The following is a 15087-nucleotide window of genomic DNA, read 5'->3' on the forward strand; positions in this document are numbered from 1 at the left end:
TGCCTCACCCTTAGGGATGTTTACACCCTGCTTGTCTGGGTTATACCCAGCAGGACTGAGCACCATTGGTTATATCTTAAATACAGCTGATCCCACTGAACCAGACTACTGCAAAAGGCTTTCCCAGAGCAGTTACTGTGTGCAGAGCACATCCTCCCTGAGTGCTGCCTTCATTTTTGTTCAAGTCCCAACACTGCTCTGGAGACAAATTTTATCTGCCTCTTTGGGATGCTGTTTCCCTTATCTGTTTCAATATCATTATTTCCCTTTCATGCCCATAGGAGGTGATGCTTTCCCTAGTGCTCAGGTGCTCACAAAACCTCTAGATATGGGTCCCAGGGTTGATCTTGCCTAGAATGAGCTACCAGTCACCCATACGTGCTTACCCAGAAGGGATGAGATGGGAGATGTGTTAGCGTGGCTTTCCCAGCAAGGCAACCTTGGATCTTTTGCCTCTTCTCAGCTTGGGCAGAATGAAGCAGTCTTTTGTTCCTGCACTGGGTCTCAGCAAATGCCTCTGGGGCTGGTTTCTTTAGTACCTGGGCATTTTCCACTTTAAAACAAGCTGCTCCAGTAACTCCAGACCAACAGCCTGGACCAAAGGGCCAACTCCCTTCTGCTTTCTCTGCTACACATCACAGTCGAGTTAGCTGTGAAGAAGGGGCTTTGGCCCAGCTGGAGTCTGAAGCCAGCTCTCTGCAGGCCAGTTTATCACTGGCCTTGCTGGAGAGGAGGTGGCTTGTTCTGGCACTGTGGACTTGGGATTGAAAAGAAACATGTATATATCAAAACAAGCTTAGGGTTTCTTGAGGAGTCCGAGTTCATCACCTCTCCCCACGAGCCGGGGGAGTTAATCGATGGGGAAGCAGGCCGCTCGCACAGGCGCTCTGCGGAAGAGCAGGCTGGAGCCGCGGAACAACTGGCCCTGAGGAAGAAGAGCAGGCAGTTTAAGGGAGCCGAGCTGCGACCTGTCCCCTGCACCAGGACTGCCAAGGGCAGTGGTGGCTGCTGGATGCTGGAATGGGGAATTGCCAGAGCTGAAGCTGTTCTAGTGGGGCCAGGCTTGTGGCTGCTCTCTGCAGAGGAGCAGAGATGTCTCTGCTGTGTGCAATGCATCTGCAAATGGGCTGGGAACTGCAAACTGCAGGTAACTCCTCAGGCCTGCAGAAGGGGACATCTAACAGGCACATCGGTACCACCATGCCTTGTACCAGGCCATACAAATGCCATAACTGGAGGGGCAGAAACCAGTTAGGGATCACATCAAGGATGCAGCACAGACACTGCTTGGGCAGTGCTGGAGCCCTTGGGAAGGAGCAGCGCTGCCGGAGGAAGCCCCATGAGCAGCACACATACCGCGCTCCCTCACCTGAGCCCTGAGGTACCTCCAGCAGTGGATCCAGGATGTAAAGGCAGGAGCGTAGGGAGGGAGGCCAGCGCGCAACCTGCATGGCAATGAGAGACAGCTGAGACGGCGTCTGTGCAGAAGTCACATTATCCAGGCCAAGAGGTAACACAAGAGCAATGATAAGTGTAAGTGGGGACACAGAAATAGTGTCCGTGCTGGGCTGGAGGCCAAACGACTGGCTCGTTATTTACACTGCAACAGATCATGTAATTTAATTACCCCTGGAGTGTACAAACAAGTAGTGTTACCTGGATACATTAAGAGTCCAGCACTATATGCTACATCTACACCTTTGAGGACAAGCAGACATCGAGGCAATGTTGCACTGAGGTGCAACAGTCTCCTTCCCATAAACACGAACACAAGAAGAGGAGCAGGCAGGAGTGGGATTGGGAAAGCAAGCCGGGCCAAAGGAGGCATCCCTGCTTCGTTCAGCTCCCTCCCAGGTCTCCCCTTGCTCTTGCAGCTGCATTAAGAGCTTTGCTTTCCCTTGTGCTGCTCCCCTGAGCTGCTACAGTCCTTCTGATCCCTTCTGCTTCTGGTCTAGCTGAGAGCAGACTGTACCACCACAACTCTCCCTGTTCCTCTTCGCTTAAGCTTTTATCCTGCCCTTGTCTGATCTAAAATTATAAGCAACCTGGGACAGGAAATGAGCCGGCTCTGCAAGGTGCCATATAGTTTATGGTTCTGTATGAAAGCTTTACGATCGTTAGCAAAGGATTCGGACAACAAGGGGGTGGAAGAAAGGAACAAAAACGTTAGATCTCAGCGTGACCAACGTACCCACAGTTGTTCACTGCCATGAGATCTCCCACAAGAAGGAAGGGGTACGTCAGCATACTCACAGCAATCTGAAAGCAAAGAAAACTGGTAGCGTCTCTCCAGTGTCCATTGTGTCAAACACTAGCTACCGCTGTTCTAGCTTTTGCACATTAGCAAAGTTATCCCAATCTCTGGATAAAAAGCACAAGCTTCAAATGCTACAGCCTTTGCCCCAGACTCTCACACCACAGACAGGGGCAGGAAGAGGTGGAAATGATGTTGTCTACATACCCCCATCACGAACTTCGTGTAGCTCCGGATCACCGATGCCTGGCTGAACTGGAAAGACAGAAATCAAAGGGACTGTGGAGGAGGTGACTGAGAGCAGGCTGTCACGGTCATTGCATGACAACCCTCTGAGAGCCTGAGATGATGGGGTTTGAGGCAGGGGACCAAGGCAGAAGGCCCAATGTCTGTGTGTGTTAGATTAGCCCCTGCTTCCCATTAGCGCCTTACGACAGTGGATGCTTGGCATGGAGCCCCCAAACCCTCCATCGGGCCCTTGCACTCACGTTATCATCCACCGCATATGTGTTGATGAAGTGAGCCAAGAGGTTGCAGCACCAGAGGAAGATGACATCCCCCAGGATGTGAGGAACTAAACCACTAAAATGATTAAAAAAAAAAGAGAGGGGGGGGAAAAAAAAGACATAAGGTGCAGAAGGGTCCCAGTGCTGCCTCTGGATGTGCTGAGCCCTCCCCTTCTCTGCCAGCACAGAGGAACCCTGCTGCCCCAAAAGGCACCTGCCCCCAAGAGGCATCTTTATTTTGGGAGGCAACTGATGAGAGAAGGGAAGATGCCATCGAGTGAGAGGTGGCAAGGGAAGAGCGCTCCAAATATGGTCAAATGCATATGGCCAGGAAAGGATGCCTGCAAGTGCTACCGACTGCTCTGGCTGGGGGATGCTCTGGTTTTGGGTCTGTCGTTAGGGGCAGGGCTCAACCAGGTCCCCTTGTTCTCCAAGTCCTTTCTCGGCTCAACTCCCATTTTGAAACCCCAGCAAGACACAGACAAAATGGGTTTCTGTTAAGGTTGTTTTCCCCAACTGTTACAGACGCCCTTCTGGATGCAGAATGAGGAATACACCTCTTGGGGGACTCTGTCCCCCTTTAACCTCAGGGGAGATGGGGAACTGCCCTCCCCAGCTCAGGCTCAGGGATCAGGGCCTGCAGGCCTCTCCAGGCTCTCAGGATGTCCCCAGCGGCGCAGCATCCCAGCCTGCGGGCGCAGCTTGGCACGATGCTCTCAGCTGGGCTCCATCCCCTGGTCCAGATTTAAGTTTTTTCTCCCTCTTTGGGTGTTTTAGAAATCAAAATGGGAGAGGTGGTTCCTACAAAGCCTGCTCTAGTGCAAAGATGGATTAGCTGCAGGCAGTGCTCTGGTCCCTCCAGTGTCACAGTCCCCAAATCTGGACTCAGTCCCTGCTGCCTCTGCTTTCACCTCTCACTGGTGGCTTTGTAAGTAAAACTTCACCCATCTGATACAGAATTGGATCATTTGTTCTATTTGCAATACGGATCACATCCCTCCATCCTTAGTCATCAAAGTAATGATGTTTGGCCTGCAGTTAAGGGATAACTGGAGATCAGTGGTCTAAGAGAGCCTCAAAAGGTGACCGAGAAAATCAAATTCATTTGTGCTACAGCTCTCAAGCCTGGTGAGATGTTCAAGGAGATGTGGACTAGGAAAAACATTTTTAAAAGATGACAAATCATTAAAAGCTCAAAAGCCAGAGCAACAGATGAGGAAGCCTGCATGATGTACAGTGACACAACCCATCTACTTCTATAACCCAGCAGAAGAAACACCAGTGCTGGAGGACTGGGAAAAGCCATCTTTGAGCTATGTGTGACAGTTTAAGTGTCCATTTCAGAGCCCTGCAACCACCTTTCTGTCCTGCTGGCAGGCAGGAGGCTGCTGCAGATACGAGGGGAAGTGAGATATAGACTTCAGGGAGCATAACTCCAAAGCATTTCAGGGGACGGATTTATCTCTAGCCAGGCACACACCCAGAGTGAGCGTGTGCTGCTGATAATGCTGCGTACAGGTTATAAGGACATGAGAAATAAGTGAACTTCAATGATTTTTAAGGGAGTGGATATGTTTGGATTGCACTGGGAGGGCTGAGAGCAGAAAGGCAGCAGTTTGCTCCTACAGATGCAGTTTGCATTCCCTCCGTGGCAATGTGACTTCCTAGCGGAGCTGCAGAGCGCATATAACTTCAGAGCCCTCCTGAGACATTTTGGGTTGTGTTAAAGCCTTTCCTATGAACTATTAAGTTTAATTAGGCTACCAACAGTGTTTATTTTATGTGGGGGAAGGGAACACGGCCGGCTCCTTTCACAAGCCGTTTCCTAGCACGGTGCCCAGACGGGAGGAGAGGGGAGCGTCGGCGAGGGCTGATGGGCAGTGCGCTCCAGCCATGCCGTGGGCGCAGGGAACATCGACCCCAGTACTCAGGAGAGGAGGGATCTGTGTTTAACGGAGGCAATTTGGGGCTGTGGAGCCCAGAGCTTGGCAGAGCAGCTGCAGGGCTGCGAGAGGAAGATCTGGTGACACTTGGCCAATGTGGTCTCTGCAGACCCCTGGACTTTCTCTCCGGGGAAAGAGGGAGCAAAGACCCCCTGCGATTGCTCTCCTCTTCCCAATGTGTTCACATTTCATGTCAAGGCCCAGATTCCCCATCTCTGATTCCAGAGCAAAATGCATCTGGCCCGAAAGCCCTTCCTGGAATTTCGGAGCTGGCTTTACTATTATTGATGTAATAAAATGAGTTACCTACCCGCTGGGAGCAGAGGCAGCAGGTGGCTCCGTTTTATATAGATGTGAAAAAAGGCAAGAAGTGCTAATGAAGGGTTGAAGTAAAAATGTATCCGCTAGACTTCTGCTTTAGCAATGCCGCCAATTCGCCATGCTTTCTAACTGGGCAGAAGCTCCTTTGAGCTCTGCACAGGCCAGTTCAGGCAGCGACGCATCACGTGCTCCCAACGCACGGGCAAACCTGCTGCCAGCGTGAACCACCTGCTAATTACAAGCGCCCGCAGTGCTCTAAAGAGGCATGTGTTTCTTATCCAGGCCCTGGCTTTTATTTCAACAAGGGACCTTGTTGTTGCACTTGCTCTTTGTGCCTGTTGCACAAACAAGTGCTTTAAATGCCCTGTGCTAAAACACAAAGAAGCGCCAAGGGAAAAAGGTATGAAGGGGAAAAAAAAAAAGGGATTTCCCTGGGCTCTTTTGAAGATATGATCTGGCCCTTCCCTTTGGCCAAACCTACTGGTAGAGCTGGAGCTCTCTCAAAGGCACAGATTTAATCTCTGCTCATCGGACCGATGTGAGAGTCCCATGGACAAACAAGATTTCAGATAGGAGGGAAGCCGAGCATAACTCCTTTCGATGCAGTTTGCAGAGCAACTGGGAGAGCCATCAGCACCTTCCAATTACAGGAGAAAGTATTTAAACAAGAACTCACGTACACGAAGAATCCCAGGATCCCTTCTTCCTTAAATATCCTGCCAATGGAGCTGAACACACCGCTGTCAAGAAAGAAGAAGCGCTATAACCAAGCAGAGTTATAGCTCAGTCTGCCTCTCTCCTGCACAGCTTCACATGCACTCTGCAGCATGCAGCCACAGCAGCGTCCCCCCACAGCGTCCCCAGTTCCGTCACTGTGCCACCAATGCAGCTGGGCAGCACCGTTTTCCTCCTCAACCCACCAAGGAGGGTCACGTCTGCAGTTTGCCAACCTGCAATAAATCCTGGGCTGACGCTCAACTTACAACTGCGTTTAATAGCTGAGGCCAGAAGAGTTTGCAGATGCACATGCCCCCAGCATGGCATGTAACATGCTTTGACTAGGCCGATTCTCAGCAGAGGAACCCTGTCCTGCTTTTGGGAGCTCGTGCTGGGAGTTGTGGGTTAGCCGCAGTTGTCTAGCGTGCTTTCAGGTGGCTGCGTGCGCAGTTTCACCCCGCAGAGAGGCACTGTCATCATGGGAGCTCAGGTACTACCGAAAAAGGATTATAGAAAACATGCGGATCTGCACAGCCACAGCAATGCTTCGCGTTACCCGTGCCGCCCTACTCTGCCTCCTTGCTGACTTCGCTTTCTAATAACAGCTAATGCAAAAAGGCAGGAAATCCACTGTGTAGTGAGCAAGGTGCATTACAGCCACGAGAAAACCCACTGGAATGAGGCTGAATTAACAGGTATGCCAGGGCACAGAGAGACCCCAGCCTTCCCACCTTCCTTCACTGTGCAGTCACTCACTCTCTAGCCACGGCTCAGATTTGCTTTTTGGTCTCCCAAACCTCCTGGGTCACTGTATCCCCCATCATCTGGGAGCCTCTGGCATGCCTGACTCCAGGACTTGTGCTTCTGCGCACCCAAAACCTTCAAGCTGCAGCCATTCACCTGTATTTGACTTCCCGGCCTATGAACTGGACCATGCAGCGCATAGAGATCACTAGGAGGAAAGAAACACAGCATTGACAACCCAAAAGTGATCAAACTTGATTTGTTTCTGATGGATGTGAAGGGAAATCCAAGCTGACCCTTCCGCCTTCCCTTCCCTCAACTCGGATCACCTCTAGCTCCTCTCAGTTGTCCTCATCATCACAAGATTCATTAGAAACCGTCTCTCTCCCCTGATCTGAAAGTGAAGGGAGGATTTCCTGGCCCCCAGCCCCAGCGGGATCTCTAGGATGAGCTCTCAGATGAATGGGAAGAGATTGCCTCGATGCTCGGTTGGGTTAGTTCCTGACAGCCATGCTGACCATTAGGCTTCCCAAGTGACCGCTCCGGACCCGCATCCATTCTGCAGGTTCATACGGAGCCATTTCCCATAGAGTGGAAAAAATGCATCAAGTAAAGGGGGTTTAGGGGCGATGCTCGGTCTGGAGCAGGCTGCCAAGTGGAGGAGTAGGACTCACCGTGCAGGGGATGTGAGACAACCCGGGACGCGCACTGCATCATCATCTCATGAGATGTCTGTGAAGGGGAGAAAAAGCCACACACCTGCATGAAAAACTGCGCAGCTCCATCCGCACAGGTCAGGTCCTGTTCCCTTTTTGTAGGGAAACCAGTCCCAGACCTCTTTGGAAATCTGTTGTTAGTGGTAAACCTCCCACTGCTATTTCTATGAAATATTTTATAGCTGATCCCAGAGTGGCTACTAAGTACCAGGGCCTGTACCCACAGAGTTTCTTTCCAAGTAATTTCACCCACAACCTGCTGTTTTAGCATCCTCTGATCTGTAGGTACATCCTCAGTGTGAACTCCCCCGACCACTTGTTAACATGTAATATTAACAGAAGATGTTCTCCAACCCATGCCCAGACGCATTCCACATCTCTCACCTCTTTCACTACCTTCCTAAGGGAAGTCTTCACATCATCCTTGTTAGAAACATGCTCCATGTCCTCCAGTGGAAAGGCCTGAGCAGGGAGAGAAGAACCATATGGACAAAACTGACAGAGATGCTGACCCACAAACTCTCGGGGTCTGAGGACAGGAGGAAATGATGAGCGGCCTGTGCTCTAGACCAGAGGAGAAGGAAAACAGGCAAGAAGGAAGACGGAAAGGAAGGATGGAAAGTAACAGAGAGGAAGAGATGGGTCACGAGACTACTTACGAAGGATAAAAGGCAAGCAATTGGCCAAATTAAAATAAGATTATTTAGAAAATAAGTTCTGGGGATATGGGCACCGTTCTTCTGTCCTGGAAGAACTACTCAGAGCTGTTAGTGGTGGAGAGAAACCGGTGCTTTAATCTTCCCCCTGCAGCCGTGGCTGGGAGCGAACACATGCAGGCTCCTTAGCTCTGCTGCAGTAACACCAGCCGACCCTGCGGGCTGATTTATGGAGAGAGAAGCTGACCTTTACCTTCTTCACGCTCCCCCTGGTGATGGTGGATAAAGTGCTTGAGATGAGCCGAGGAGTAAGACCGCGGAAGAGGCCTTTTTTCCCATCCACTTCCACAATGTGTCTGGCTGGGTAAGAAAACACCAGGCTGCTGTCAGTCAGGAATCGGCCGACCTGCAGCGAGCACCCTGAACGCCTCCGGCGCTCGGCCGAAACTGCACCAGGGATGGCAACAGCTCTGCAGTACCCCCGTAAGTGATTTATTAGAAAAGCTCTATTTCAGATAAGATACAATAGATCTTTAAGTATTCCATCATATCTGTCTAAACTGGGAGGATAACTCCAGATTTTGGGGCTAATTCTAGTCTTTTGATTATGTTCTGCCTACCTGAAAGGGCTACGAGGTGCTTTGAACTGAACTAAGGCAGGGAGGGATAATCTCCCACGTGTTGCAAGGCGTCACCTCCTCCCTCTGCCCTGGTGTCGGGGTTAATGTGTATCTGACAAACCCAGGTTCAATTCCTGCCCTGCTCCCTTCTCCCAGATGGTGGACAAGTTACCTAATGTCTCCAGCCCCCAAAAAACCAACAGATCCAACTTATCCCTGGTGTAACAGGGTGGAATACAACCTGCTACGGGATGTGCAGGTACTGATGCTCCTGCCCCGTGCTGTAAATCTATTTGGAAAACACATTTTCTTCTAACAGAGCACTGCCAGAGCACTTCCAGCCCTAGAAGCCCTAGGACAGGTTTATGGTGCTTTTGTACTGCTCCTGCACCAGGTCCCCCTGTCCTTCAGGTACTGCTGTCCGATTTTGGGATTGGCCCAACTCTGCTCTCAGGGCTACATGCTCCCCTTCCCCTACAAACAGGCACTACAAACTTTCTGTGAAAAAGGGAAAGCAATGCCCAAAGCCACACAGTGTTCACCCACCTCTCCCATGCTGCTCCACCCGCAAAGAGAGAAAAATAACACTTTTTTTTCCTTCTAAATATATTACCTTCCCTTTTTCTTGGTATTTCTGTCCCTTTAGGGCTCCATCTACAATACAAATGAGCAGGGCAGGAGGCCAAGTTATTGCAGGACTGTTTTGTAGTGAAGAAAGGAACTTAACCATCTCTTATGCATGCAAAACCCTCCACCGACAAACCTACATCGTACAAACCCCTGCTGTGTCCTCAGCTACGGCGCAAACCAGAGTGCTGCCAAAACAGAGCCGAGAGCTGGCTCACCCTGAGCATGAGCCTCCTCCCGTTACAGTCTCTGCCCCTCAGTGAATCAGCTCTTGCCCAAACATCAGCCCCAGCTGAGGAACGCGCTTCCCATTTGGCAGCAACACAAGAGACCAGCCAAGACCTTTAACTGCCACTCCCTGATGCCAGGATATGTGCTGAAAGTAGAGAGCTCTGCAGAGCATCTTCTCCGTGGTCCATCCACCCTATGGCAGCCAAAGCTGCACTGCAGAGCCGCTGAAGTGCAACGGGCCATAGGAAGAAGGTCCAGCGCCTGGGCCAACACCTTCTTTTTCCCTCCTTGCAACAAGAGGTACATAAATCTGATGGCTTTTCAATTAGTTGTAGTATTTTATGTCTCCTCTGAACTTCAGGCTGAGTGCAGGGATGCCACCGGCAAGGAGATGTGGGAGCGCTGCTAATGTTTGGCTTGCACAGGCACTGGCCTGTGCCGGGTCCAACACTGCACTGGGTCTACCTGGGCTCCTAGCAAGCAGCTCCCACCCCTGTTTTCATCCCGTTTTCGGGTCACGGCCTTGCGCTGGCAGGAAGAAAAGCTCACCGTAAGTGAAGAAGCCAGGCAGGTACAGTACTTTTCTTCCCAGAACATTTCTTCCAACAGTTGGAGGTAGTGGCTCGTGCCCGACCTTCAAGAGAAACCCCGTCAGTCCGTCCCTGCCACTATCCCCACATTCCCAATCTGCCGGTCCCACGGCTTCGATCACGTCTCCGTGAGCTGCCGAAGGGCCGCGTCCCTCCCACGAGGCTCGGACGCAAGCTGAGGGTCCCTCTTGCCCCCATTACACAGGGCATCCTCGTCACCTGTTATATTAGGGGGTCCCCATCCCCCCTTTACAGAGGGGTCCCCATTGCATAGGAGACCTCATTCCCCCTTTTATAGGGGCCCCCCCGTTATAAAGTGGTCCTGATTATACAGGGTGTGCTCATTGCCCTGTTACATAAAGGGGTCCCAACTGCCCCACTATATAGAGGGTCCCCCTTATATAGGGGTCTCCATCCCCATTATTTAGGGGTCCTCACTGTAGAGGGTGTCCCTAACCCCCCCCCATATACAGGGGTCCCAACTGCATAGGGCTCCTCACCCCCTCCTTATATAGGGGATCCCCATGCCCTATATTGGGGTCCTCAATGTACAGGGTGTCTTCATCCCCCATGATCTGGGGGGGGCCCTATACTCCCTTTATATAGGGGTCCCCGTTGCATAGAGGTCCTCTCCCCCCGAATATAGGGGTCTCCCTCCCTCCAGCTAATGGGGTCCCCACTATACAGGATGGCCTCATCCCTGTTACATAGGGGGGTCCCCATTATATACGGGCCCCCCCTTACACACGGTGTCCCCTCCCCCGAGCTATGGGGTCCCACCACACCGGTCCCCCCCCTCCCCCGCCACGCAGGCCCCTCCCCGCGCCCGGCGGCCCGGACCTGGACGAGCAGCTTGACGTAGAGCAGCGGGTGGCTGAGGGCGGCGAGCCCCGCGCCCAGCGCCACGAACAGCCCCTCGCCGCCCTCGGCGCGGCCCCCCGGCGCTGCTGCCGCCGCTGCCCCCGCGCCGCCGCCGCCAGGGGGCGCCCGCGCCGCCGGGGGCAGCGGCAGCGCTTCCGCGCCCGCCATGGCCCGCCGCGCCCGCCCCTGCGCCTGTGCCGCCCCGCCCCGCCCCGACGTCACCGCGCCGGGCGGCACCGGGGGGGCGGAGCCAGTGTGTGACGAGAGGGGCGGTGCTAACGTGTGACTGACGGGAGGCGGGGCCAGTGTATAGCAGATGGGGGGCGGTGCTACTGTGTGATGGGCGGGGGGCGGAGCTACTGGGATGGAACCATTGTGCGACGGGCCGGGGGGGGGGAGCGGGCGGAACTACTGTGTGTGTGTGTGTGTGGGGGGGGTTGTTATGGTAGGGTCGCCCCTAAGCGAAGAGCAGTGTCCCCAGGGCACAGCATGGCGGGGGGACAGGTCACGGTGCCACCATGCAGCCCCAACCGCAGGGCCTGGCGCAGGGAGGCCACGCCAAGGCCTGGTTGTAGGAGGCGGCCGCCGCACTGAACACGGGGCTGTGGCCTGGAGGGCAGCTCCTGCAGGCTGGGGGTGCTGGGCGACGTCTGCCCCCACGGGGGTCCCCCAAAACCTCTTTGCTGTCCCGGCGGACGGGCACCTGCTCACACAGGTCTCCAGCCTGGCTTGCACCGTCGCACCGTCCCCGCTGCTGCTCTGGGCTCGGTCAGGCAGCCAGTGTGGGGCACGCAGCGAGGTCGCCCAAACTGAACGAGTTCCCAGCGTTTTCCTCAGTGTTTCTCCTGCTCGCGACCTGCTGTGCTTCCTCTTCCCTTTTCCTTTGGAGGTCAGCCCAGATACGAGCTCTCCTCCACAGAAGGAAGGACGGACGGCAGATGGTCCCTGTCTTGTGCACGTCCTCGTGCCCAGGCAGCATCGCGGGTCCCAGAAACATCTCCAAGCAGAGAGGGGGAGAGGAAGGCTGGGGGGCCATCAGCGTCCCCCTGCGGCTCCTTAAGGCCCCGGATCCGCTCTGAGCGGATAAGGCCAACGCCATGCAGGCGGATAACCGAAGGAGCGTGTTGAACCTGGTGGCCGCGTTTGAAGAGCAAAGGTAAGGAGAGGTCGATCGGGGAGCTGCTCCACGAGGCCTGGGCGGTGGAAGGAAGAAGGCCCATGGTGGAGATGGTTTGAAGGCCTCGGAGAAGGTGTTTAGTTAACTTGCTGTTCTTTGGCGCTCACATCTGCCCTGGCTTCTTCCTATGGCTCATAGGCAGAAGTCTGAAAACCTCAACGGGATGCGACTGACTTTGGTGGAGGTTTGCGTGCTGGGTTCACGGTCAGACTGTGGCACGCTTGTTCTCCCTTCTGCCCTCGAGCACCTTCGCAGTTAACCTGGCTGGTAAACGCTCTTTTTTTCCTGCTGCCAGCGAAAAGGGTTTTGGTTTGCAAATATGCAGACAGCTCCGGCGTGGAGGCAAGCATGGCTTGGGGCGGTAGGCATGCATGCTTCCCTCGACGGCTCCTCCAGCACGCTTCCACGCCGGCAGCACCTCCGGCCTTGTCTGCAGCCTCTCCATCCAGACCGGCCCCACCAGCATCCGGGTTTCGAGGTGGATAGTGGGGTTTTTGCAGCCTTTGTGCATCAGCTGCTTTAGTGTTTGTGAGGATCCGAGTCTCCGACACTCACCCCAGACTAACCAGTTATTTGCAGAGATGTAGCTCCTAAGAAGGGGAACAGAAAGAATCGTGTCATGGGAGACAGCACATTTCTTTTGGCTGCAAGGCTGCCTGGTAAAACAGCGTCTTCACTCGGAGCGTGAGCTGGGACCCACGGACGGCGCCGGGCAGCCGTGCGTGCCAGAGTAGGAGCTAGCGGATCCGCTTTGCCCCTGTCGGGGTAATTCTGTGGCTTGGGGTGAGTCAACTTTGCAGGCTGCGCCTCGGCGTTCCCATCCGTGAAACAGGGATAGCAGATCCCGCCCTGCCGTGTATCGGTGAGGTGCTATCAGCGAGCCGTATGAGGCTGAGCGGTTGGGCAGATGGGTTTTGCAGCACTTCCTAAAGATGGTCAGACCCTGGGTTTCCCTTATTTCCCTCTGGAAGTTTCCTCCTTCTGCTCCAGACGCTTGGCGTGCACCTCCGCTGCATGCTTCACCCCAGGCTTTGTGCTCTGCGTGGCTCCAGCGGGATGTGGTTGCCCCCATGGTCCCACAGTCGAAATTTGGCCTTTGATGTTGCTGCGCTGGAACCGTCTGTGGTGTTTGGTATGCCTCTGTTTCGCTGCTGCTGCATATTTGTTGTTTATCATAACGGGTGAGAGTCTTGTTTAGAGGAAATAAAAGTAACTTTTATGGCTTTTGGAGGAAGCTGGAGAACCTGGAAGCAAGTTCTTTCTGGAACAGAAAACAGTTTAGCCCAAGTCAGCACAAGTCATACTGCAAATAGAAAGGGAGAAGTTCTCTGATGGATCTCGGTGGCAGATTCAGACCGGCGTGGTTCTGGGGGGCACCGGGAGGGAGGGGTGAAGTGTCTCTCTCGCATGAAGGATTATGCATGCCCACACGTGGGATGTATGCATGGCTGGGGGAGCGTTCACCTGCTCACAGATACGTGCTTACCAGCATGAGGATGGACCTGTCACCCCCTTCAAATGGCTGTCTGCAACTCGAGACATCTCCTATCTGCAACTTTGCAGTTTTATGTCCAGTTTCATCCTGCTTTTCCCCTTCTCCTCGTCCCACTCCTGTCTGCAATCCACCGACAGCTGTCTTTCTGGTCCTTGCCTGGAGTAATTTACCGCAGAAACCAGCTCTCGGATGACAGATGACCCACCACTGTCATCTTCAAAGCCTGTGCCCTGTGTGGTTTCTCCTGCATCGCTGCTCTGTCTTCCTTGTCTTTGCCAGAAAAGGGAAGAGAAAAAATGACCAAAAAACCACCCCTCCGCAAAATCACCCACACATACCCCTTTTCTTGGCTAAGGCCTCTTGGCCACTTGGTTTTTGAAGCCTCCTGCTCAATGAAGCTTTGAAGGAGGCCTTCAGCTCCGCAGTAACAGCAGACAGAAAGCCAGAGCCGTACCAGCCCCGCAAAGGGCAAGGCTATGCTTTGGACAATAAATTGCTGTGGACAAGAAGAGATCCAGATGTGCCATCTGCTGAATGATGTGAGCTTGAAGGGGAAGAGGATCCTGCAAGGAACAGGGATAAGACCGCTCTACAAATAAGCAACACAGATTTTGTCTGATGTGGATCCAAAGCGACAAAGCCAGGCCCAGAGGTGGAAGTGGTCTTCAGGTGGGATTTGGCCTGTCCCTGGGGATGAAGGATGAAGTGGTGAGGTTTTGAAGATAATGGGATGATCAAGGATTGGTACTGCCTGGAAGGATGTTAGGCTGGTGAGAGACAGGCAGGTTTCTCAAGTCAGGGCCTAGGTGAATTAGTAAAACAAGTTTTAAGCTAGAAATTCAGGTTGGAGGCTGCTTGGATAGCAGCATGCCTGAGCCAAGCCTACGGAGAGATGTGGAACAGGTAGGGAAAGAGGCAGCTCTGGAAAGAAACAGCCTGAGGAGGGAAGGGAAGCCCTCCAGGCAGTATATTGCATCCCACAGCTTTGGCTGGAAACATTCAGCAAAACCCACTGGTGCGTTTCTGCATTATCACAAGGAGCTGGCATGAGAGAGGAGGAACTGGAGCCTCGGATGGGACAGGAAACCCAATGAAGCCTCAGATTTTGGATCATTTCCATCTAGTGATGCCCAAGAGGAAGAGTGGGCTGTGCCAAGAAGACATGTGGCTGGTGGATGTCTGGGAGATGTTGCTGGTACCAGGGAGGACTGTCTCTTTCCAAGGAGATTGAGGTAGCTCACGTTGCCTGGAGATGGGTTAAATGGCAAAATCCTGCTCTTCTGGACCAGAAATGAGAACAGGGACCGACCCCATCAGCGGGAGGCACCAAGAGGAGAGAGGCTGGAGTGTGGTGCTGTTGGAGGATGCATGCGCTTTCAGACCCTGGTTTGTATCGGGACGCCTGTAGCAGAGGCAGAGCAGCACCAGTGCTGGGAAGCCCTGCCGGGGTGTAGCCGGGTCTTGCCACCTCTGTTCAAGGAAGGTGGCCTTAACCCAGTGCCGGCGCAGAGCAGGGCTGTGGAGGTGCGTGGGGAACAGCGTGGCGGGGGCAGCCCACAGCGCAGAGCTTAGGAGCTGGGTGGGACGAGGCTTGGCCGCGCTGCACTGGGGGAATGGACAAGCTAATCG

General features: G+C 53.7%; 1 protein-coding gene across 1 annotated transcript; it reads right to left on the reverse strand.

Moving 5' to 3' along the window:
- Positions 1 to 756: 756 nt before the first annotated feature.
- Positions 757 to 10954, reverse strand: MTCH1 (mitochondrial carrier 1). Its single transcript, XM_067310490.1, has 12 exons — positions 10766 to 10954; positions 9885 to 9969; positions 8111 to 8217; positions 7586 to 7663; positions 7160 to 7217; positions 6642 to 6693; positions 5705 to 5764; positions 2743 to 2836; positions 2462 to 2509; positions 2192 to 2259; positions 1370 to 1445; positions 757 to 925 (listed from the first exon to the last, which is right to left on the reverse strand). The coding sequence occupies exons 1-12, from the start codon at positions 10952 to 10954 to the stop codon at positions 851 to 853; spliced, it is 990 nt and encodes a 329-aa protein (XP_067166591.1). The 3' UTR covers positions 757 to 850.
- Positions 10955 to 15087: the final 4133 nt, after the last annotated feature.

This window comes from Apteryx mantelli, chromosome 25, assembly GCF_036417845.1.
Source record: "Apteryx mantelli isolate bAptMan1 chromosome 25, bAptMan1.hap1, whole genome shotgun sequence".
Taxonomy (NCBI): domain Eukaryota; kingdom Metazoa; phylum Chordata; class Aves; order Apterygiformes; family Apterygidae; genus Apteryx; species Apteryx mantelli.

What these genes read in the sequence shown, in the direction of transcription:
- MTCH1 (XM_067310490.1), bottom strand. Translation starts at nt 10,954, where the DNA reads ATGGCGGGCGCGGAAGCGCTGCCGCTGCCCCCGGCGGCGCGGGCGCCC. An exon ending in TTAGGAAGGTAGTGAAAGAG is followed by an intron (nt 7,218 to 7,585) that starts GTGAGAGATGTG and finishes TCCCCTTCACAG; the next exon opens with ACATCTCATGAGATGATGAT. An exon ending in TGTCTCACATCCCCTGCACG is followed by an intron (nt 6,694 to 7,159) that starts GTGAGTCCTACT and finishes CTTTCCTCCTAG; the next exon opens with TGATCTCTATGCGCTGCATG.